General features: G+C 39.5%; 2 protein-coding genes across 3 annotated transcripts; one reads left to right on the forward strand and one right to left on the reverse strand.

Moving 5' to 3' along the window:
- Positions 1-6,130: 6,130 nt before the first annotated feature.
- On the reverse strand, positions 6,131-8,335 carry LOC147894698 (uncharacterized). The gene is made up of 7 exons (XM_087385182.1): positions 8,172-8,335; positions 7,604-7,759; positions 7,408-7,505; positions 7,251-7,322; positions 7,038-7,162; positions 6,809-6,881; positions 6,131-6,611 (listed from the first exon to the last, which is right to left on the reverse strand). The coding sequence occupies exons 1-7, from the start codon at positions 8,320-8,322 to the stop codon at positions 6,507-6,509; spliced, it is 780 nt and encodes a 259-aa protein (XP_087241308.1). The 5' UTR covers positions 8,323-8,335; the 3' UTR covers positions 6,131-6,506.
- Positions 8,336-23,517: 15,182 nt separating this feature from the next.
- On the forward strand, positions 23,518-25,614 carry LOC147894699 (small multi-drug export protein). 2 transcript variants are annotated; one of them, XM_087384885.1, is made up of 4 exons: positions 23,518-23,676; positions 24,240-24,625; positions 24,769-24,851; positions 24,942-25,614. In XM_087384885.1, exons 1-4 carry the CDS (start codon positions 23,539-23,541, stop codon positions 25,172-25,174), a joined length of 840 nt encoding a protein of 279 aa, XP_087241011.1. In that variant the 5' UTR covers positions 23,518-23,538; the 3' UTR covers positions 25,175-25,614. The 2 variants fall into 2 exon arrangements, with proteins under 2 accessions (XP_087241011.1, XP_087241010.1); XM_087384884.1 differs by having other exon boundaries at positions 24,769-25,614.
- Positions 25,615-26,180: the final 566 nt, after the last annotated feature.

Raw genomic sequence — 26,180 nt, forward strand, 5'->3', positions numbered from 1 at the left:
GAATTTGGCATGATCATCTGAAATGAAATAAGAATTTTTGTGTCTGGACATATTTGAGCTTAACCTCTGGTGCTCAAGGTTGTATGCACTAATAAAGAAGTCAAGTCTACTTTTTTCCTGTCCCACCATGAAGCAAACATAGCATCAGTACAAATATCTTTATGATTAAATTGAAAATTATTTATAGAGTCCCAGATGAACCAGAGAGCATGGGCCTTGATGAGAAACCACGGCTCATGCCTTATTTTGCAAGCATCCCCTAGCAGAATAGCTTTCCAGTTAACAGGCTCACCACACTTCATCTGAATGAATTTCCACACTTTTGTAGCATGAGGGCAAGCAACAAAGAGATGGAAGACATCCTCAACAGAGTTTAAGCATCTCATACATTTGCCATCATCTTTACCAATGCTAAGTCCTCTTGAGTTAGACCATACTGCCTTATGAAGAATTAGCCAAGCAAGACAGGACATTTTCTCAAGCACATTCCTAATCCAAATTCCGTGGAATCTAAGGTACCATTTGAATCTATCATCATTCAGTTTCCACCTATTGTTGAGAGTTCTATAAAGATCCTCCATGTTAGCAGTGGGAGTTGGAATAGGTAATAAAGAGGAGCACCCCACTTAGCTAAACTCTTTGTGCATGCACAGTACCGAGCCTTCCTTCCAACTCACATCCCCTTGCCATAGTTCCCATCTTCCCATAATCATTCTCTAATGTTGATTGGTTAAGGAGAACTCTCTTCTTATTTCATGCCAAGATTTCCATCTGATAAGCTCTCTATTCCAAAGCTGGCCCCAAGTTTGAATACCTTTCCTGAATAAGCTAGCTATAACTATGAACTACTCATCTGACAGAGTGGCAGATCTGAACATTGATGACACCCAAATAGAATCAATGGACATAAAGATGCCTTTTCCAAAGAAAAGGAGAAGGCTTTATCTCTTCAAAAGCTCCCCAAATCGACTTCCATGGGGGACTCCACTTGGATTTACAGGGTTCAGGGTTAAAAATAACAGAGATAAAAGGATAAATTTGCGAGTTACGGGCCCTGTAAGGTCTAATATATCTCATGTTTCTCAACAGCAGCTGTGCCCAATCTCCTCTAGATGAAGAGAAGCTTTGATAATCCAGGTGACAGAAAGTTTTTTAGAAGCAGAAGAAATGTCAATCACCCCTAGACCCCCTTCTTCTTTGGGTTTGACACAGTATTCCCATTGTTAGAACCTCCCCATAAAAAAGATCTACATAATCTGATGAATCTAGATGTGGAGTGCAAGGGAGCATGGACACTTGTTGGTGACAATCGCATGGACACATGGAGACAATTGCATGGAACACCAAAATAGAACTCAACACAATGCCCCAAAGAGTGTGGGCTTCATTCCATTATGGGGTATTTAAATAAGTTGGAGAGCTTCTCTTTTTGCATGTAGGAATTGTAAGACTTTCTCTTTGTACATGTAGAACTTGCATCTAGGATGCGCATATAGAAGTTGCATGTAGGAATTGTAAGACTTTCTCTCTGTACATGTAGAACTTGCATCTAGGATGCGCATATAGAAGTTGCATGTAAGAGTTGCATGTTGCATGTAGGAACTGCATGTAGAACATGCATGTAGGAGTTGCATGTACGACTTGCATGTAGAACATGCATGTAGGATTTGTGTGTAGAAACTGCATGTAAGAATTGTATGTAGAACTTGCATGTAGAACATGCATGTTGGATTCCTAAAAGAGATTATTCCTAGCCTTATGCAAGTACAAGTAGAGCTTTGCCTCTACTCTACACACATTCTGTGCTACTTATGTCCATGTTGGCACAGGGTCAACATCGAACAAGAACTTGCATGTGGCCTTCAACCCTTCATCCTCTTTTTGGTTAATTAAGTACCACATGAGTATGAATAACTGCCCCCTTTGAAATAGGCATCGCAACATTTGGCATCCGCTAACTTCTTTGGATTGGAACACTGCTTCAATTGAAAGGCCACCTTCAAAAGATTGGAGGTGATCATAATATGTATGCCGTTGATGATGAGGTTGTGATCGTCCTTATCGTAGGAATCCAAGATCTCCTTTGCAAGCTCTTTGTCGAAGACATCCTTCCATGGCAGCTAGGCAAGCTTTGGCCTCCAAAATGCTTGTGAGGATGTCGTTGGAGAAATCTGACTAGGTGTGGGGGTGAGACGCGAGAACTATGTTTCCTCTTTTGTCAAGCCTGGCGCTCTTCCCTCTCCATAATGACAAAGACAACGCAATTGGAAACAAAGGAAGAGGGTGGATGTGAGAGAAGATAGAGACTAAGAACGGATGGGCTTAAAGAGAATAGAAAGCTCAAAGAGGCTGTCAGAAACATAAGCACGATGGCAAAGGAAAGCACAGAGATGGCTATTGTGAAGTGCATATGACATAGTCCTCATATCGTCCTTGGTAGAGGCACGGCAAAAACATCTAGAGGCTCTAGAGGTGTTCTGTAGAGAGAGAGAGAGACTTGATAATTAACCTTGGAAAGACTAATGTTATGATCTTCTAGACCTCACGAGCAATGTCCCATTGCCATAGCTTCACATAGCAAGATGAGCCAATGGAGATAGTGCAATCTTACACATATTTAGGGGTAGTGTTCACTATGCTAGCTTCATGATGACCTATGCACTACAACACGACTCACACGAGGGTGGGGTACTCTGGCCCGACTAGAGAGGCAGTGCTCCAAGAACACTTCCAAGACCCTGTGACAAAGGGTTGGCTCTTTGACACCCTAGTGAGACCGGCCATCATATATGCAGAACCCTTTTGGGGGAGTGACATTTCAGTGAACATAGTGGAAGAGATTTGAGAGGCTATAGGTGATCATGAGATCTAAGATGATTTAGAGTAAGCCCCCGATCCCCCACCAGATTATACAAGAAGAGTTCGCCATGATCCCTCTCCAGGTTGATGCCATCTTTCAGAATGTGACATTCCTCCATAGATGCTAAGCCTTACCCAAGTGGAGATATCGAGGCTAGCATTGGAGTCTTCCAGGTGACTAGTAGAGAGCAATGTTGATACAGCATGGTACACATTTCTTTCACAAAATCTTGATAAGCCAAGGTTGCAGAAGCCTCCTTAATTTGCTGCCACATGTCTTTTTTTGCTTATCATCTTTGTTCAAAGGTCTAAAGTTTTTTAATACTAAAAGCAAGAGGCAAAAATCTCCATTAGTTTGTGTCACTACCATTGTAAAAGGATAGACACTATGGAGCAATCAAGACCTCCATTAGATGGCCAAAGAAATCTCTTCAATCAAAAAATTTAATGGAGAGGGATTTCATTCATAGCAAACCCAAGTTAAATATCTCTTGATGTTTAAGGGGTTGTGGCCATATGTGAATGGTCGGAAAACCTTGGACCCAAGCAACCTAGATGAGGTTGAATATGACGAAAGGGCAGAAGCCATCATTATGCTTACCATTGATAAGAGCCTTGTCCCCATTTCGATGAGTTGGCCACATCCAAACTCAAGTGAGATGAAATGGAAAAGCTCTATGGTGCAATGGGTAAAATTTATAATATTTCTCTAAAAGTCGAATTCTTTGTGTTGAGTACACTTAAGGGGATCTTGGTTCCTTCATTTCACATACTAAGGGACTTATGGAAGAATTACCATCTGTAAAAGCTAAAATAGAAGAAGGGGATGCAATTTTTATTCTCCTAAAAGTTGTGGGTAAGTCACATGCTACCGTAATCACGACAATGAAAAATGAAAAATGTTCCTGATCCTATGCTTGAGGGAATCGTTTCTTCTCTTCTCGATGAGGAGAAACAGCTCAAATCAAATGGTACTTCTACATCAGCAATAGTATTGTACTCCAAATCCAATGTCATCAAATGTTCTTTTTGCAAAAAAAAAAGGACATACTAAGGCAAGGTGCTACACCAAAGATCCCAAGATGAAGAGGTGCAACAAATGTGGAGAATTAGGTCACTTATCACGGGAATGTAATGGCAAGGAGGAAAATAATCTGGTGACAACATTTCCATTAGATGAAAATCCTTTATAAACCACATTTATACAAATCCTACCCACTAAGATACAAAGTCGTTAATGTTTGCAATCTAGGAAAGCATGATTCTATGTAGCCAATGTCACTCTCTCCAAGGTTACAGCAATGAGGGAGGGTGTTGAGAATCATGGACTTTTGACACTCACTATAGTGGTAAAAAGGGTGAGTGTGCGCACATGCACATGGTTCTCATGGATGGACTCACATGAGTCAAGCCTATTTTACTTGTGATGATGGATGTAAACAAGTATGTGGAGCAAGATGTACACGAACGTGTGGATGTAAGTACAACCAAATGTGTGGCTTGGTGAAACTCTTGGGTTCTATTTCAAGAAGCCCTAGAGAGTCTTTTCTTATGGAATGAAATACAAGGAATGGATTCTTTGTATACTCCAAGTGTCCCTCACTTTAGCAATTTGCCAGTTGCTTGTGAACATGTGTAGCAATTCGAAAATGCTCAAGCTTGATCTATTGGGTATTGTAACTTGTTTTAATAGGATAGCTGACCACGTTTGCATCTTGTCACATCAAATTACTTGAGCACTCCGTCTATGTATCTTCTTTGATTGAGAAAGGTTCTATCTTTTGGCTTGTTGACTTCAATGTCCAAAATGTAGTGCAAATTTGACAAATCTTTGATATGATTTGCCTACACAAATCGGCTTTAATTTCATATTTTATTTCCATGACATTGTATTAGATCATCTGCATAAATTGCAATGATTGTCAAATTTCATCTTGATTCAAAGGGCATATTTTGTGATCAATTGTACTTTTGACAAACCTTTTGACTTGAAGTATGCATTAATGTTTGTGTAACTAGCTTTGGGGCTTGTTTAAACCATTAAGTACTTCTTTGAGGTAGTTGCATATCATGTGCTCTTGTCCTTCTACTTCAAAACCTTGCATGTGAACTTTTAAATATCTATGGAGAAAAAGTGTCTTGACATTCATTTGATGCACATTCAAGTCCAAAGAGAAATCAACTACAATAGCAAATTGATTATCGTTTAATTCTGAGTGCAAAAGTTTCGTTGAGATCCTCCTTAATGGTAAGAGAAATCTTTTCCAATAAATCTTACCTTACATGGGGAAATTTGGTAATTGGTAGAGTATCTCATGAAAAGGAGAAAGGCTATTACACACACACACAATCAGTTCTTGTTATTGCTCTGTGCGTGTGTGCGTTTTTCTCTCTCTACATCATATCCCATGGAAAGAAATTATTAGTCTTCCTTCTTGTAGAGTTTTTAGCAAGATGAAAATACGAACGTCAAGAAGCTAAACATGGAACCTAGATGCTAGCAAGCACTAAAGCATGAAGCACACTTGAGGAGAGACTCGTACAACATGAGGAAGAAGAAGATAAGGCAGAATAACAAATAGAGCAGATGATCAGTTATATTAGTGTGTGGGTTGAGTTAATGATAATCTTGATCAACCATAATCCTGAGCTCTATACATGCACTCAACGAATATGAATGTACAATTTGCTTAACCTTATAAAAAAGGGAATGCATACATGGAAAGTCTGTCATTCCTCCAAAAGTAGCCGTGAGATCTCACTACCTTTAATAAAAGGCAGCTTTTAAGACGCTGAATTCAAAGCAAGATTAGGCTAGAAAGACTCGTGTTACCTTCATATGTAGGAAGATTGGATCTTGCTTCCTACATAAGACTGAGGCTGACTTACTACATTTAAATAGCAAGAAGAGTTTAATGGCTGACTTACCATATGAATAGCAAGAAGAGTTTAATTATGGATATGTCGTTATCAAAAAGCCTTCTCACTTCGCAATGTGACCATGAAGGTATCGAGTAACGAGGATATCAATTTCAAAGTAAGGTGCCAACAACTAAGCATATTGAATCTGACTTATGGACTTAGTCGTTCAACTGTTCGAAAAGAAACTGAGATTTGCAATGCATACTTTTGACAATGAACCAAGAGCTCACAATCATCCAGGTCTAATGATATGGCGAAAATGAGGGAAGAAACGGATGGGGAAACGTTATTTATTTAAGAGTTTCCAAAGTTGAGCCTAATAAGGCATTGGACTGTTTAGGCCCAAAAAACTCATGACAATGTACATGCTCGACTCTTTCCCATTTAAAATCTACTACAAGAACAGACAGTAGATTCCTAATAAACATTCCATTTAGATTGTTTGGATCCAAAAAACTCATTATAATGTCCATGCTCGATCCTTTCCTCCCCCAAAAAAAAATCCTCAGGTATATGAGTCACTCGAATAAGGGAATTTTCAGTGGGCATGGCTGTGTTCTAGGAAGAGGGAAATATATATAACGTCTGCTATGGTTGGAAACCATTGCTGTGTATAAATGTGATTTTGAAAAGGTCATCTGATGGTGTAATGTGGATGGTTTCAGACATGGCAACATGCTGCTCCACCCGGGAAGAAGAAAATGTAAAGGAGGGCAGATAACATCTCAGTAGCTAAGACCGAGTTGCAATCCGAAGATTGCATGGATGAGGAACAGCAGCATTATCCCACTGCCCAGAAATCCATGCACAGTGCGGAGTCCTGGATTGCCCTGCACAATTCCCAAAGAAATTTTGGAGGCCAAAGATGCTTCAGCAAACATAAGGTTTTCCCACTGTCAGAAATCTTCAACTATGATTTTGCAAGCTCTGATTCACACACCACATCCTGCATTTCTCTCCACAAATTGCTTAGGAATTTGTATCCACTTAGAAAAGGAACGCTCAGAACAAAGGCAGGCGTAGTTACTTCGAATAAGGTAGTCATGGTTGTCTGGGCAGTGAGAAGAGTGAGACCCGCAAGACCTGTCACGGCATGGGGGCTGACAATCCAATCAGGCATTTCACATCACCATTAGTACTTGAGTCTTGCATTTCGAAACATTGCAGATTTCAGAGTCTAACGCACCACATTGCATTGGCCTAGAAGTCAATGATTCGAGAAACCTTGGATAGAGAGGAGGGTCCAGGATCTCTACCTTTCAAAAATGGGCTTGCCTGAGGTGAGGAGAGAGAGGATGCCGCCCGTAGCGCCCAATGCGAAGAAGAAGAACATGCCAGCCAGAAGCTTTGGGTGCAAGTCCTTAGCATAGGCTTTCACTGCCTGCAAGGGGGATGCTCAGGGCATTAGTATCCGTGCTTGCAATCATTCAGCCATGGCAATTTCCATCCTAACAGATTTGCTAACTTACCACATCATCGGACAGGCGGATTTGCCAGCCCAGGTAAGATCCATAGCCTCCCATTGCGAACAGCACGACCGCCTGCACAAACGCATCGCTTGAAATGCCAAAAAATGTTGAAGTGGAATTCAATATTCGAAGCGACAGGTCCAGCAACTTTTTTTACCATATTGCCAGGATGACCCCAATGCACCAGCCAATCCGGCAGGTTCAAACTTCTCACCACATCCGCGATCGGTTCGAACAGCTCCGCCACAGCCCCAGCTGCCCACAAGTCGATCGAAAGTCCGATTTACTCCAACTGAGAGCAATGGGCCTATGCGAAAATTACAAGCGAAGCACTGGGGCTAAGAAGTGGATACCGCCAGGAAGAGCTGCAATGGCGAGCAATGGCAGAGGAGAGACAGACAGGAGAACGGAATTGCTGTGAGGGCGATTGCTGGAGGAAATTTCAGAAGGCTGATGATTCCTCGCTTTACTTGCTATGATCCGAGCAGGGGAGTTGAGAGCTCTGCAACCTGAACATCAACAGACCCACTCAGCAGCACGTCGCATTCTCTCTGGCTGCATCGCTCGCTCAATTAGAATCTCTCTCTCTCTCTCTCTCTCTCTCTCTCTCTCTCTCTGCATCTGTTAGCTCTATCTTCAAGCCACATTGTCCAGACGGTTATTCAAAACAATTCAGGAACAAACAAGCACCACCAACGAGAGTTATCTCCGCCCCAATAGTCCTCTCACGACAGCTCGCGCGCGGCCATACGTACTTCAGGAAAAACCCAAAGGATCTTTGCAGCACACCCAAAGTGAAGAAAAGACAAAATTGACAGGAACACAAGAAGAACACAAACAAACACACACAGTACACTCACACTCAGCAGCTCAAAGCATGCACAGAACACCTCACAATCAATCACAGAGAAAGGAAAGCACCGAAGGAAGGCAAACGAGGGAGAGCAGGCGAGAGAATTGGGGAACGGATGAGGCACGCCATGGAAGCTGTAGAGTTTGAAGCTTTGAGTTTTGGTTTGTGGGCAAACTTCAAAGTGTTCCTAAGGAACGTGGTGAGCACGTGTAAATGCATTCAACCCTTTTTTGTGCCTTCGTTCAAAATGTGCTTCCACCATCACTTTTGCCTTGTTGGCTCAATAGCCATCCCTCACTCGTGCTACCCCAAAGGAGCCCTCCCATCTTGTACACTTGGGTCAATAGTAACCCCTCACTAGCTCTTAAAAATTTGGCTCAAATTTATGTATTTATATAGTCGTTTTTAAAAAGAGATAATACGGTCTAGTCATTTTAGAGTCTTTTGTAGAGTCAGATTTCAACTTCTTTCAGTTTCTTGGTCGAGTTTTTCATTGGTTTTCTCTAAGTTTTAATTTCATAACTTTGTATAGTTTTATTTATGTATGCTAGTACATGCCTAGTGTTCTAGATAGGGAGGTAAAGTTGTGATGGTTCTTGAGTGAGTGAATGTCCTTTATAATTTAAAAAAAAGTAGAATACAAGTTGGTCTTTTAGATACTCATCTTTTTATATATGTAGCTCACAGTTTAGAATGGGCATTTTAAAAGAATTTTATATCTAAGTTCAGTTAGATTGATTGAATCTGATTTTAAATTGGATTAAAATAATGGTGGAAGGTGTGTCTTGTTATATATTTATAAGTATTTAGTCGTCTCTATTGATTGGCAAGTTCTTTGCATTGAGATAAATGTCTAAATATATAAATGTATAGAGTATATAGCTAACTCTAGACATACATACATACATACATATATAGTTGTGTCACGTCCTCTCCAATATTGATAGGAACTATCAAAGATATAGGATTATGAGACTCTAATAGATGGCTTGAATTTAACAAGGGTTTGAGAGTACTTGTAGGATATATTACTATTTATTACTTATTTTTCCTTGGTTATTCTCTTTATTTAGATAAATATTGAATTACACTTATTTATAGTTATATATATATGCATGCATGTATGTATGTATGTATGTATATATCTATATTTCTATATAGTTGTGTCCCCTCCTCTCCTATATTGATAGGAACTATCCAAGATATAGGATTATGAGACTCTAATAGATGGCTTAAATTTAACAAGGGTTTGAGAGGACATGTAGGATATATCAATGTTTAAATGCTTATTTTTCCTTGGTTATTCTCTTTATTTAGATAAATGTTGAATTATACTAATTTATAGTTGTAGATGGTTGAAATTCAATGTAAAAACTATATCTAGATAAATAGATCAATATATTTGTTGATTATTAGATTTTTAATGGCAATTTGGAGCTTCTTAGTTTACTTGCTATACTGATAGAATTTGTATATATTTACTCTTAATTTCTTTTGTTAGTTATACGCGTGTGTGTGTGAAGGGTAATTGGATTCAACACTTGGTCGTTTATTCGGCTTGTGGTGTTGTTTTTTTAGGTACATAGTTTGTGAAATAAGTAGTCTTCGACTCTTGGTTGTTCATTTGGCTTTTGGTGTCTTTATACCTTTCATCATAGCTAAATTGTTTAACCTTCGACATGTGGTCATTTATTTGGCTTTCAATGTCGTTGTATCTTGTCACAAGATATAATAGTCTAATCTTTAACACTTGGTCATTTGTTTGACTTTAGGTGTTGTACTTTAAATTGTTCGTTGTAATTATCTAGGTCTTGACACTAAGTCATTTATTCAGCTTTTAGTGTCATTGTAGCTTGGATATGAAATGGTTGCATATGTTAATTTACTTTAAAATGCTTGTGTAGTATAATTATTTGTGTGAGTTGTGATTTTATATTTCAATCACAAAGTAATTGCATTAAGATATAACACATGATGCTTTGTTTTGGCTACAAAAACTAGATTGGGTACATGTTATATGCATCATGAGAACTAGATGGGACCACTTCCAAAAGCTACAACAGCGAGCTAGTCATATAAGAAATGTTACTTTTGTGACATATATCACAGACCAAGAGATCTTTGTAGGTGAAAGGATTGGGATCAAGAACGTATGGAACCATTTATTGAGTCCGTCTCATAGGTTGCCCCGGTTTCTTACAACACATGTGGTATGCTGGCAAGCAATACAAGGGAAATTCTAGTGCTCATAGATGAGAAACACAAACAGAAGGGGCCATGCAGATAGTACATCATGTCCTCATTTGAGTTATTGTTGCTACTTAAGAGGAGCCTCTCTGGACCATCACACCATACTTCAATGGTGGTAGCCTATCTCAAAATTTTCTCCAATCGCCATTTAATGAAGGGTCCTTTAGGCGTTATGTTGATACACACTTGAAGGGGGGAGCTAAGAAGAAAGCACAAGCACAAGGAAAGCTAAAGGATGCAATCAAAGGCTTTGGAGATGTGGTTCATGAGATTAACTTCTTTTGTGCCAACGTGCGCCATTTAATCCATGCTCTTCTAGCTGGAGTAGCATGCTAAGGCCCAAATGGTTCCATACAAACTTGCACCCTGGCAACATCTTGCTTGATTTTACTCTAGATGGTGCATGTCGAGTTGGAATCATTGATTGGGGAATGGCACAAGACATTTCTGAGGATCGTAGAAAGGCCTTCAAAAAGATGAAGTGGTTGCGGGATGAGAGTGATGAAGATTGGACACAACGGATTCGCCATCGCGAGCAAGACCATGCTTGAAAATACTGGCTTGTACCAAAGTTACAAGTGTTTGCAAAAAAGTAGTAATAAATCCCCATAGTTAGTTAATTTAAGGACCTGAAAATGTAAATATTATCTTTCAACTACAAAGACATTTCCATCCATATAGAGAAATCTCAATATAGGGATAGCCATTTGATGAAAAATTCTTTGATTGAAATAAAAGAAGATAGAATTCAAAACCTAGTTACATGCTTAAATTTTAGTAGGACATTTTTATGTTTGAAGACATATTAATATCCTAGTGTTAAGCCTCTTTGTTCAATATCATGGATATTACTTCTGATTTAACCATCTTTCTTTTGCATAAGAGTATAGATTACAGAGTCATCTCAATAAGAAATTCATTGTGTTCTTTATTACAATTAACTTTGTGTTTGTTGATTGTGTTCAAATATTAATGTATTTTGTATTCTCTCTATTATTGATTTTTTCATGCATGTCTTTGCCAAAACTACTTTCTTGGCAATATGGAAGCAGAGCAAAGGAAAACTTGGCTAAAAGTCATTAGACGACATCTTTGTAGAGGGATAAGCAAGATGAGTAATAAACATTTAACAAATGCAACTAGCAATGCAGTTTACGTAGAGTGTTTCTGTAATGAGGTCATAGTAAACACAATGGGAGAGATGCCCATCTCTAGTGAAATGAATGAAGGTGGAGTGCATCACATGATCAATAGTGTCATAGGTAATATGAAAAAATGTGCACAAGACCTACGGGATGAATTACCTCATGGACAAATTATAATTCTGGGATTCAAAGTGGAAAGAGGAGAAGGTCAGAAGCAAGAGGGCAAAAGACATAGATTCACATTTTACCATTTCAAAGCGAGTATGATATGAACAATGAAAACATGCATGTGATCCAACTTCAAAGGAATGGTTAGCCATGGAAGGTAGTTGCAGCTTGCTTCTCACAAAGCACATTCATTTAGAAATGCCAATTGTCCAATTGGCTAGATGTCCCCCATGAGGCTATAGAGGAGGGTGAGAATCTTGGTGCCGGCTCATTTGGGGTGTGCTTCAAAGTGACTTTCAATGGCATCTCTTTCTTTCCTCAAAGGTATCACTTATGCAACAAAGTGCTACAAAGGGAATGTATCTCACACCCTAAAGTCATTTGATAAGGAATATGAATGCAAATATCACATCCGGGTATAGCTAGGTGCATAGCATTTACAAGAAACTTACCTTGGATCAACATTTTTCCATACTTAAATGGAGGGAGTATTGGAGATATGATGATGCAGCTACCCTTTGACAAAGGGACATTCAGAAAGTAATTATTATGCTTGAAAGAAAATGGAGTCACTTGGAGAGAACCGGATCCAGTACTAGGTGATGCAGACTTTACTAGATTAAAGGCATTTGTAAAAGCTACCCCAGACATTGTACATGCAATTGTTGATGCGTTAGCAACTGTACACCAAGCAGGAATTATACATTGTGATCTATACCCTTTCAATGTCATGCTAGATTTTACCAAGGATCACAATCCGTGGGTGGGCATCATTGATTGGGAACTACTACTTCAATCTAGTAAATCAAGAGAATCTGCTAATTTTTTAAAGCATCCTCTAGATATGGATGATGTGGCTTATAAGCTTAAGAAGGGAGGGGCAACAAGACACAAAAGACTTCAGCCTTGGGAAGCTCCAAAAATTATAGACCCTGAGAATAATAATGCTTATGGTAAAGAATCAGATGTGTATGCCTTGGGATATATGATTAAAGAGCTTATTACATTCTATAAGGAGTGGAAATAATATTATTTCAAGGAAGAATAAACAAAACAATTGGCATGGAACGGCAAGTTGCGGAATGTTTATTTCAATGTGACCAACTATATGTTTGTGGAAAAACAAAAGAGAATGACATTGACCAAGATGAATAGTCGATTGGCAAGATTTAACACTCAACCCCATGCTTGTTTGCAGCTTGCGGTTCAGATGATGCCTCATTTTTTAAAATCCAATTTGATTATCAAGCTACTCTTTGGAAAACAGTATTTATTAACTATTATGTTACTCTTTCTTGCATTTTGAATACTAGTACAGGTTTTTATGCTATTTGAATTTATTAAGTGCTGGAAAATGTATTTTCATATTATGCAAATTGAAAATATTCGTCACTTGAAAAATGAAATTGAATACAATAAATGTTTGCTTGCATAGCAATCAAGTAGAAATAAATGTGAAGGATCATTAAAAAAGCATTGGGGATGTATTGATGATCAGGTTGATAGAGAAAAAATAGTGCAATTTGCAACTATTATGAAAATATTGAAGCAAGGCCACTCATTGATAGACTTCTCAAGCTACCAATCATGTCTTTAATTTTTGGACTTTCCTCATTTGTTAAGCATGCATTGATCAAGGAGTAGTGCAACAGATATGGCTAACTACATGAATCAGGTTGTAATTGATGATTTAAATGAGACTTTAAAACTGGCAAACTACTTTTCTATATCATTGGATGAGTACAAAGCAATAGATACTACATCATGGTTGGGGATGCATTTGTATGTGGTAGAAAACAACAAGAAAAAACCATACTTTTTACATGTATACAAGCTTGATTTAGCATCCAATGCTAATAACTTAGTGCAAGTTTTGATTCAAGCTTTAAGAGATTATGGAGGATTGACGGATTTCAATATGGTTGAGAAACTTGTTTGTTTTGCATGTGATTGTGCCTTGGTCTAGCAAGGTTATTGGAATGGCGTTTTTGTACAATTATAAAAAAATAATGCTCCTTATTTTGTCGGGACACATTGTATGGCACATCGTACAAATCTAGCTTACAAAGTTGTATCCACATTTCCCTTGGTACAAAGAATTGAGACTTTGGTTTATAAATCCTACTCTTACTTTTGCAAGAGTTTGAAAACATATAATCAATTTCGAGTTAGTGCGAATAAAAGGGAGAGAGATTTTGAAGAAATGGTGGATACTAGATAGACTTCTTAGGTTCAACCATTGAAGAGACTATGGGATGAATACAAAACTTTGGTCTATTTAATGCATATGGAGGCAAAAGAAGTTGAAAAGGCAAATATTTTGTATCATAAATTGACCAACATAGATTCAATATTGGGATTATGTGGAATTATTCCTCTTTTAGAAAAAATGAATATGTTGCCTAAAATGTTTTACAATGTATTTGAAGGATATTCATTATCCTTGAAGAATTCTATGCTCTGTATATTTTATAAATGCTAGCTATTTCATGTCTTTTTGGATTGTGAAATAGAGAAAAGAGGGAGCTTTTGGTATTATTAGTTTTAAATGTTGCCTATTTTATGTCTTTTTAGATTGTAAAATAGAAAAGAGAGGTAAGAAAATTGTAAAAGGAAAGGTATAATTAGCTTGTTGGACTATCTGAACTCGACTTCAAAACTTTCTATACAATGTATTTGAAGGATATTCATTACCCTTACAGAATTTTATGCTTTGTATACTTCACAAATGCTTGGTATTTCATGTCTTTTTAGATTGTGAAATAGAGAAAAGAGGTAGCTTTTGGTATTATTGGTTTTAAATGTTGGCTATTTAGATTGTGAAATAGAAAAGAAAGGTAGCTTTTGATATTATTAGTTTCTAACATATTTGGGAACAATGAAAGAATTTAGATTGCTCTAGAATAATTGCCAGAATTTGAAAAAAAATCATAATAAAGATTAAAATTCGCCAATGGTTTGAAACTTTAAAAAGTAATATATGAAAAACTTTGCCAGTATATTATAATACTATATTACTATACCTTCGATAAAAATATCCCTAAAAGGCATGCACCATCCTATCAACCTCAGCCCAATGAGACTTCCAGAACTTCCAAACAATAGCAACATACGTGGTGGCTACAGATAGTACATGATTAATCACAATCATCTGTGCATTCCAACCTAAAGAAATACCATGCCAATGCCTCAATTTTTGCAGCATCTTGTCCTTAGAAATCTCTGCTTGACCCAATCCAATAGGAGCTAACAACCTAACCACAAGGAATCCATGTGATCGGTAGCACCTTAGCCCACTCGAGGATTGGATCTAAACCTAAGGGTCACCAACCCCTTCTCATTCTTGAGTAAACAACTGAGAGGACATATGATTCCCCTAGGGCAATCTTACACCCTGCAAATCACCTTGTTGCACTGCTCTTGATCAAATTAGTAAGAGACCTTTTCAAGTCAAATGTACCTACCACGCCACCATTATAACAAATTCCCCTCTGTCATATCCAAATGTAGGGCATACACTATGCTTTCCCACACTGCTCCTTATCCTGCACTCCCCAACTTGGAGCCTACTTTGCCTCTGGGAACAATTATTCACATCTATCGAGAGGATGCCATGCTCAATTGAGGCATTTAACATCCCAAAAGGACAAAGAGATTGGTCCTTCTTTATTACAAGCATACTTCTTTGTGTCTCTGACACCCTAGCATCCTAACCGGCTAATGCATTCTCCATGGCTCTAAGCCATCCTTCATCTTTTACTAGCATCGACCCATTGAGTGACTTCTAAACACTTCATCTATATGCCAAAATATAGCTGGTATGAGAGGTACTATTAAAATTTATGACTCTGATTTGGTTTTAGGCTTGGTGGAGGCTTGGGAAGGCTACATTGAGTTTCTTGAGTGGAAAGGCCAAGGGGGTTTGCGGGGAGATGCAAGTCTTAGTGAAGCATCTAGTGGGGCAAGGTGGTCAATGCAGCGGGTGTTCTGTTTGCTATACTGGATGTATCATGTGCTTGGAGTCTTTTAAAGAAAGGCTTAAAATCTTGGGCTCATCTATGGGATCAATCTAAAGGGGACTAGTTGTCTTTGGAGATGATTCATGGGAACTTTAGGTTGAGTCAGTGTGAAGTAGATTTTATTCACTTGGTGCTGGAGAGGGTTCCATAGTCTTGGCAATCTAACTGTGTTGAATTTTTTCATTTGAGATCGAAACAATGCTTCTTGGCTAGGACTTGCTTAAATAAAGTATCGCGGCAGCGAGAGTAATCTACAGAGGCTTGATGGGGAATAGTGGGGATGTGTAGGATACAGAAGGACTATAAAGCAGTTTCTTTTTGTGGAAGTTGATACATAACTGGCTACCCCTGCGAGCTAAACTCATGAAAAGATTTGTGGTCAATCCATTGTCCCCCCGATGTGGGAAAGCAGAGGAACATGGTTATGGAGATGTCCGGCCATGAGGTCTCTGTGGTCCAAGGTGGAGGTGGCAATAAGGAAAGCACAACTGATGTTGGATTTCAGGCTGGGTGGGTGGAAACTGGAAGCGGGTGATCCTGGGTGGTACCTTAGGGTTACCATGTACCCTTGTGGCATGCTTGTAGTATATCAGGGTAGTAGTGGTTAAGGCAGTTCAGTCAATTTGGAACAGGCTTTGCTTTGGGAAATTATCTACTCAGGGTTTCACAAACTCTGCGTTGTAGGCTTGTTGCAAAAGTTCCCTGCTAGACTTTTCGAGTATCTTGGTCAAAAGTGATACGTTGATAGCTCAATCTTTAAAGGAGATAGTGGGTTTCTTACCTGTCTACATAACATCCCTTATGGACTTTGGGTGATGTGGATGGGTGCTAAATGTAGCGTGGGCCATGGGTGTTGACCCTTTAGAATGGCCATTCTTTTTTGTAAGGGGTTTCTTTTTGGGAGTGCCCCCTCCTAGTTCTCCAATACAAGTCAGATTCTTTTTTGGCTTTTTCGTTTTTTATTTTCTTTAAAAAGGGCAAAAGGCACTCCTTCAATCTACCAAAAAACGGGAGGGGAAATTTCCTCTTAGGCCACTCTTCTACTAACCCATAGTGTAAAATGTATGTGTCTATGTGTGCACACACATGCACATTGGCATGTAGGGACAATCATTCCCTTGCCTCTTGAATCTTTAGTTCTCTGGATTAATGCTAACAAATTATAAAAATCCTTCTCTCATTATTTAACCTAAGGTAATTTCAAATATGCAAAGATGCAATGTGTAGGTAAGAGCTAGGAGTTCAAGTGTGAGAGGAATGAAATAGCCCGCAAATGAAGGAAATTAAGAGATATGCAAAAAAGGCTAAACCAAAAGGGAATGTAAGAATGTTCCCATTCATTGATGGTTTGATTGTTAGGGAAAAGAGGAGGGTTGACATGCTCTAACAAGGCCTATCATGTGAACCTTTTTTGCTATCCTTTATTTAAAAGTAGTGACAAAACTTTCAAGGTCCAACTAATCTGAAATCAGGGAGCCTCTTTCACAAATCTCTTCACATATCTAAATGGCACTGAAGGGTTTTGCACTACTTTTTGTAACTTCCCCTTATGAAACCACAGTCATTGTAAAGTTGGATTTAGCCAAACGGTGGAGCAAGCACTAGCTGATGATAATTGTGCAACCTCCTTTAAGCTTGCACCAATTTTTTGGTACAATATTGGATTTTTATAAAGGACAATCATAATTTTTGGCTTTGTGTAGGGCTTGCACTTGCATTGATGTTTTCATCGCAAACTATCACTATGGAATTGTTAGTATTTTCATTGTTCAATGGTCTAATCATATGTATCATGATCACTAGTTTTGTAACTATAAATACATGTATAATATAACCATTGTTATTTCCATCACTCAATGACATTTTGCTTTAGAAGCATATTCAATGCAAATACCCATCATGAATAGTTACCAAAAAATAAAGGATAGGTTATAGTAATGTTTTAATTATGAATATTGTGATATATGTTTTCTACTTCTCATTGTCTAAGCATTGTTACCCATATCTCTCCCTTTCCTCTCTGACATCTCCATCTGCTCCCATTCCTTCTCTCCTAGTAATTATAAAAGGGGTGTGAACACAAATATTAGTATCTATAAATAACTTATAAGAGAATCAAAAGCTTTAGAAGCACACTAGGATATCAAAATCTGAAGACTAAAATCATCCTTTGTTTCTTCTTCCTCAATGTTGTTGTAATCCTATGAGACACAAGTAGTAGGGAACTAGGAGAAAGGTAGAGCAAGCCTCTCTCTCTCTCTCTCTCTCTCTCTCTCTGTGAGAATGTATGATTATCATAGGTAGACTAGTCCCAATTCTTACTTCCCATGAAACCATTTAGCATTTTAGGGCATGTTAATCATCAAAATAAATGGTCCATTTCTTTTTTACAATTTTCCCTTTTTGATTTTCTAGTTTTAATTTATAACTGTAGAATTGAGATGGAGAATCACCATCACTAAATAGTAAAGGCTCTTGTCACACATGAACTAATGGTTAATGAGCTTGTTCTATCCTCACTCTTGAACTAATGGTTCTCTTTTGTTAAGAGCTTTGCAAAATGGAATGTGCTTTTTACTTGCACATGTTCTTTTGACTGGTTTGCTGATTTGTTCATAAATGAAGAGAAAAGTAAATGAAGGTTGAGTTTTTAGAGTATAGATATCTTTTGTGTATGTTGAATCAAAGGTTCATGTATGGCGGCTTCGATACTTAAAGGTCACCATGATAAGTCACATTGAAGGAGCATATGTAGATAGAGAATCTGCATAAGCTATACTTGACTAAATAAGAAGTCCCTTGCACCACTAGTTCTATTAGGCCATAGACGCAATGCACGGTGTTTGGATGGTGCAAATTTATTCAAGCCATCAAAGGAGGACACTAAATTTGCAATGTTAGTCACTATGCCAAGGTATTCTAAGACAAGATTGGGTTGCTCTATAATAGGGTCATTAAAGAGGAATGTAGAGCTATGTGGAGCAACTACATTGCCAGGGCTATGGTAATGAATTTGAAAAAGCCTACACAAGGGATGCTATGGAGGATTTGGTAGTGTGTGAAGTTGAGGTTGTCATAGATGAAGAAATAAATCTTAGTTCTTTAGACCTCGTAATGGAGGGGGGTATGGGCCTTGGCTATAGGCATCGACTATGGTGCAAGACTACCATAGGAGAGTTACTAAGGGAGACATAAAGCAAAGCAAAAGGTAGCAGTGTTGTGAATGGATTGCTCCATGGCTACATGGATAAAGAAATGCCAAGAATATGTTAAGGATCATAATGGTCAAAAAATGCCAAGAATATTTTAAGGATTGCAATGCTTGAAACATGGATAAGAAGCTTTTATTCTCTCTCTCTCTCTCTCTCTCTCTCTCTCTCTCAAAAATCATAATGCTTGAAAAGAAATCCAAGAATATTTTAAGGATCGTAATGCTTGAAACATGGATAAGAAGCTTTTCTTCTCTCTCTCTCTCTCTCTCTCTCTCTCTCTCTCTCTCTCTAAGAAATCATAATGCTTGAAAAGAAATGCCAATAGTATTTTAAGGATCGTAATGCTTAAAACATGGAGAAGAAGCTTTTATTCTCTCTCTCTCTCTCTCTCTCTCTCTCTCTCTCTCTCTCTCTCTCTCTCTCTCGCAACGGCTGACCACTCATACCTATCATTTAGTATCTTGACTACACCACGGGACATAGTACATGATCCACCTACCCTTGCCTAGGTTCGGGTACATTTTGACCATGTCCTTGATGCAGTGTACATAAGCCACTTATCCCGTGGGCTAGCGACCCCTTACATTTTTAGGACCCCCAGACGAAGGGATGGTTATTTGGCACATTGGTGAAGCTGATAAGCCATGTATGCATAACACTTCTAGGGGTGTGATCAGACAGCAATCGAGCGGCAATGTTTCAAGAGGTTGCAGGTGATTATGGGATTTATGATGATTTAGAGTAAGCCTTCAACCCCCCACTAGATCATATAGGTAGAGTTTTCCATGACATCGCTCGAGATTGATGCCATATTCTAGATGGCTACTTATTGTCATAGGGTATGGGCCTTACCTAGAGGGAAGCTATCAAGTGTGGCACTGGAGTCATCTATACGACTAGCTGAGAGTGGGGCTCAGATGGCTTGGTATGCACACATTTCTAGATGGTTTGACAAATAGCGCATTTAAATGGATCGTCTCGCTCCCTTCAATACAGTTCGGATGCTCCTTATCCCTTGGTCCCATGGGATGAGATCGATTGTATCATACGGTTGGACTTACTCTAGCTCTATATGTCAAGGACTTGGGGGGGGAATTAGGAGTTCCCCACCACTAAGACTCGGTTCTTGAGAGTATCGAAGGATGGAGTGATCATCAGACCCTAGTATCTAGAGGCTAGGCGAGTCTCACATGCCCTCAGCTTTGCCATCAGACAGATGCAGATCTCATCCCATTAGCTAAGGATCAAGATAGGGAAGCCACAGCTACACCTAGGGAGAACTGGATGTGTAGATTTTGCACTTTGAGAGAAAGAGAGAAGGAGGAGCATTTACTATTTACCTATCCGGTTTGAGATCTAAGGGTAGTATCAATGCCGAGGGAGAGAGGGACGAAGGAGCATTTACAATGTTCCTATTCAGTTTGAGATCTGAGGGCGGTATCACTATCGAGGGAGAGAAAGACGGAGGATCATTTACTATGTACCTATCCGGTTTGATATCCAAGGACAATATCATTGCCTCTTCCAAGCGGGAGATGGTTTCTAGCCTCTCTCTCGAGGCTGATTCATTTCCAAGACTAATTCTATGTTGGCCTTTATCTAATGGAGATGAGATGACATAAGATCCTTTTGTGTTAGATCAGAGAGAAAGAGGGGAATTCTTGTAAGAAATAGGGATAGATTGAGCTCAGTGACACATCATATATTTTTATGCATTCAAGTCTATATCTACTCCTGGACATGTCAAGATAGAGGAGCATGAGATCAATGACATGAAGACATCATGGATTGGTGGGATGAACATCAAGGTCCAATCCATCACAACTTTACTCGATGGAGACCATTTGACCAGAGGCATCACTATCGATATGGCCCACAAGATATAGAGAGCACGGAGACCAGGCCCCCCCTAACAGTGTGAGATTACAGACAGATACAGATACGAGATATTTTTGCAACTCACAGGAGAGCCACCATGGCACCTGCCTATGTCTTCAGACTCCAATTTTGGGATTGAGTCTAGCTATCAACTCCTAGTTTTGGACTTTGAGTTTGTGTTTGTACTTTTGAGCTTAGTTTAGTATATTACTTCGATACCTCACTCCCATGCGGGGGGCTTGACAACCAGCTCCCTCTCGATGTAGACTAATGTACACGGGGAGCAGTCCTCGTGCCCTTGGTGTTTTGTCTACAGTCTTAACTTAGTGAGCCCTTTACCTCAACCCATAGTGGCTTGCATGAGCATGTATCACTTTGATTCCTTTCTCTCTCTCTCTCTCTCTCTCTCAAACACACACACATGCGTGTGCACACACACACACACTCACACACACACACACACACACACACATGCACACATGCATTTTTTATAAAGAGACACACACACACACTTTTATTTTTGTGAAATATTATTTTAAAAAGTGAAAAAACAAATTTCCATAAATAGCACAAAAAAAAGAAAGAAAGAAATAAAGAAATAAGCCCACGATATTTAATTAATGGGCCACAACAAAACGTAGAGTATGACTCAATTGCCTGTATAAAATAAAAAATCAAAAATGGTTGGACATACATGTCTAAAAACAATTCTTAAAATTACTGATAATGCAAGAAGACCTTACTCTTAGGCCTATTTGATGTCTTTTTTCTTTTCTTGCATAGAAAAAAATTCCATTAAGTCATTGACTTATTGTAAGTATTTAATGGACAAATTAAAAGAAAAAAGGAAGTAAATTTATTTTTAACTAAAATTTAGAGAGTCTAAAGGAAAAAAGTTACTATTAATAAAAAATGGGAAAACAACCATAAAAGAGCACCAAACAAAAGGAAAAGGAAAATGTTTAAGATAAATCACAAAGAATCGACAAAAAAGTTCATGCTGCTAAAAGAAAGAATTGAAAACAAAGTGGAATTAACTGTAATTGAAACTTATATATATATATATATATATATATATATCTTTAACCTATTAACCACGGACACCCAAAAAAAAAGGAGAGGACATTTGGTAGCTTGGAGGAGAAGAGCTTGCCACATGTCACAAAGAAGGAGCTCTTGGATGGAGGCTTGGAGGGGGGAGGAGGTGGAAAGACAAGAGGCAGGCTTTGGGAATTGGTGGAAAGACAAAAGGCAGCTTTAAGGGCAAGGAGGAGTCAATGGAATGGAGATGGAAGGTCACCTTCGAGAGGAAGGAGGAGATGGAAAGTTAATGGAATGAAAGGAGGAGATGGAAGGTCTCAGAGCCATGGGTTAAGACTTAGCCAAAATTTAAGTATCAAAGATCCACCCTCAGATGGGGAGTGGTTGAGGATGGTCATGCATCTTTGCCCGTGCAAAGCACGGGTTCAGTACAGATGTGGAGGCTTGGAGGGGGGAGGAGGTGGAAAGATAACAGGCAGGCTTTGGGGAGGAGGTAGAAAGACATGAGGCAGCTTTAGATAGAAGGTCAATAGAATGGAGGAGATGGAAGGTCACCTTCGGGAGGAAGGAGGAGATGGAAGGTTAATGGAATGAAAGGAGGAGATGGAAGGTCTCATAGCCATGGGTTAAGCCTTAGAAAAAATTTAAGAATCAAAGATCCACCTTCAGATGGGGAGTGGTTGAGGATGGTCATGCATCTTTGCCCGTGCAAAGCACGGGTTCAGTACTTGTATATATATATATATAAACACACATGAAAAAGAGAAAGTGACTAAAAACAAGGCTTAAAGAAAATATATAGAGCCAACTTAAGGAAATAAAGCAAATTGAATATATATAAATCCATATATGTATAAATCTATATAAATTGACAAAGAGACACACCCAAGTAATTAAAGAAAAATGAAAGTATATATATATATATATATATATATGGGAAAAAAACCCGAGTCAAGATCACGTAAGAGAACAGTTGGCTAACTACACAAAGATACAAGAGTGACCTCTAGTAAGCGAAAGAAGAGTAGGGAGCACCGCTTCAAGTACCGGACTAGTCAAAAAGCATCAGAGGATGTAGAAGAGAAGGTGGTAAAGGGTGCTACGTGGGATCATGAACTTGAAAGGTGGAAAGTGAAAGGAAGAAGCGTATGCCAAGGAAATGTTGTGAGGAGCTGTGGTCTAGAGATAAGAAAACAAGATGAATGCTCATAAAGCATTCATAAGGCCTGCCTCATATGCGGAGCTTGGAAGAGAGAGAGAGATGTGCAGCAAGGAGAAGGGAGAAGAGAGAGAGAGAGGGGGGGAGGGGCCTTGGCTTGAAAGAGAAAGAGAGAAAGAGGGAGCGTGGAAATTAGAGAAGGGCACAAAAAAGGGATTAGAAATTATTTTCGCTTTGCCAAGCTCACCCGCCGTCAATAAGGCTGCGGGGGTTGTTTGAGAAAAAATTGTGTGTGTGAGAGAGAGAGAGAGAGAGAGAGAGAGAGAGAGATGAAGAAGGAGGGGAGGAAGTGTAAAGTGTGAAAGAGGGAGCTAATGAGGAGCTTTGTGAATGTGTGTGCTAAAACGAGTAAAGACAAAAAGTATATGCTGAATAAAGTTTATAGATAGTCGATACAATTCAAGCTTCTTCTATAGTTCTATATCTTGGCTACATCTTCTTCTTCATCAACATCACAATTCACCATACACTACACTACACTAGCAAACGAAGCTCAAGCTCCCATGGCTATGGCCGCCCTCTCCCTCTCCTTCTCCCTCCCTCTTCATCATCCCCTTCTTCATCTCCCCCGCCCCTCCCCCTCCCTCCCCCCCCTCCCTCCCCTTCCCCCCCTCCCCCCCCTTCTCCCTCCTCCTCCCCAGGTACGTTTTCTCCCCCCATCACCCTTTTCCTCTCTCATTCTCCATTCCACCACGCTAATTCCGGTTGCTCTGCGTCTTGGGTTTGCATCTCATCACTGATTTCGGACCCTTCTCCCGCTCCTCTCTCCTTGGCATTGTGCGCTTTCATCATCGATCTGAATCCTTTCTCCAGCGACGCGCTGGGTCTGCCCACGACCGCACTGATTCGCTTGCGCACACCATGCCGTCACGAATTTGCCGATTCTTGTCTTTTCATCTGAAATGCTGTCCGATCCATGGCGCCCGCTGGTGAAACATTACTAGAAAAGAGTTGGAACACCAAAGATTTCTGTTTTAAGAATTTGGGATAGCCTTCCTTAGGAGTAGTTACTTTTGAGTAGCTTGGGAACTAAGGAATTACATTTGATTAGCTTGGGAAGCGGAATCTGCGATCCGGGATTGTCCATCGTATATCTTTCTCAAATGCCTGATTCATTTGGTTGGAAATGTGATAAAAAACCTTTGAGTGACAGTCTTCATCGTTCTATGTCCCAGCTAATTGTTGCTGGGGTGGCTTATGACAGGCAATTTGGGCTCAACTGGGTAAGAAGGAAAGGCCGCAATATGCCAGACCTGCAGCTCTCTTCCCTGCTCTATCTACTACCGATCCAAGAGGTGCATCAAGGACGTTGCCACTCTGGCAGCTTCCCCTAAGAACGATCATGACCGTGCTTGTTATTCTCTTTATTTCCCAAGGACTCTTCTGTGGCTATGCCCACGCAGCTGACTCCATTAAGGCCTCCGGTCTTGGTCTTAAAGTTGCAGCTTCTCTGCGCGGAACTGGCTGGCCAGATGAAGCCATTGTTTTTGTTATGGCTATGCTGCCCGTGCTGGAGCTGCGTGGGGCAATCCCTGTGGGTTATTGGATGCGCCTTGATCCTTTCAAGCTTTCAGTATTATCTGTGCTTGGGTAAGTTTCTAGTGATATGCTAGCGTGTAACTGTTGCCGACCTGTGTTTGAAGACGATGCGTTCTATGAGTGCAAGATTTTAGCTCAAAGTCTCTGTATTATTCTGGCGCGATCTTAGAGTTGTTGCTTTCTTACGAGTGCAGGAATATGGTGCCAGTCCCCTTGATTGTATTGTACATGGACAAGCTAGCGAATTTTCTGTCAGAAAGAAGCTCTACCGCAAAAGGTTTTTTCCAGTGGCTGTTTGAATCAACTAGGAGAAAATCTGGTCCAATACAGGAGTTTGAATGGCTAGGTTTGATGTTTTTTGTTGCAGTCCCGTTACCTGGGACTGGAGCATGGACGGGTGCAATGGCTGCCTCAATACTAGGCATGCCCTTTTGGGATGCTATGTCTGCTAATTTCTTGGGAGTTGTCATGGCTGGACTCTTGGTGAATCTGATGGTCAATCTAGGCCTCAAGTATGCCTCGGTGGTTGGCATTGCCCTTTTCATAGTCTCCACCTTCATGTGGAGCTGTCTGAGGGTGCTGGTGAAGAGCAAACAATAAACTACTTTTTCAAAACCCTTCAACTTTTCAGGGAAAAATAGATGAGAGAATATGCTTCAGGAAAATTTCAATCTTTCATCGTTGCTGGAGTAATACAACTTTATCCCGCTCACCCTGTGACCCTTTCTCCCTGTTTCAGATTCAGGAAAGTGCACAGGATTTACAGGAAAGTCACTTTGTATTTGAAATGTCTGGGCTAGTCCTCCAGGATTTGGAAGTTGCTTCCAATCTTACCAACTCCAGATTATACAGGAAAAATGCGAAGTTGTGGAAAGGGTTTTAGTTGCTGATGGTTCGTGTTGACATTATGAGTTGGATCCTCGTTGAGGATTGATGACAAAAGCAACATCAAATCCAGCTTGACCAATGGCAATGTCAAGGTGATAACTCTGGGACTGGGAATTTTAGAAATGGGCAAGCTGTCTGACACGTTTCTCCTTCCTTGGTAGCCAAAATGATGCGTCTTACCGTGGAGTTGCAATTTGACCAGTCATCAAAATCGAGCTTACTGCTTGTTATATAACTCGCAATCATTGAAAGAGCTTTGTTATACTCTTTAAGCCGCATATGATAGCATTGTCTGGTAGGTGTTATTGCCTCGTACAGAAAAAACAGGCTCTACAAACAAAACAAATATAATGTTGGGTGCTGGAGTCAATTGTTCCCATGCACATACGTTAAGTAGTCACATCATTATTGACCTCAATAAGTGCATCTCTTTGCTAGAGAAAAGACTTGCATTTTGCTATCTGCTGTTGAAGTTTTTATTGAGCGAGCTACATTCTTGGCAATAACGTTATTAGGATTACATTAGCATAGACATTCTACTGAAAGAAGGGAAATTTACTCCAGGTAAAAATTGGCAAAGCAGGTTGAGCTATATCCTGGCCAAAATATTAGAAAGCAAAGAGACTGCCAAAGGAGGAGTGATTAGGACCAATGACGCAGTACTCGTGAGCGCCAAAATCTTCTATCTATTATTCTCTTTCTTATGTTATCGTATTCT

Source organism: Dipteris shenzhenensis, chromosome 14 (assembly GCF_047967505.1).
Source record: "Dipteris shenzhenensis isolate YYH24624 ecotype China chromosome 14, Dip_SZ_1.0, whole genome shotgun sequence".
Classification (NCBI taxonomy): Eukaryota; Viridiplantae; Streptophyta; class Polypodiopsida; order Gleicheniales; family Dipteridaceae; genus Dipteris; species Dipteris shenzhenensis.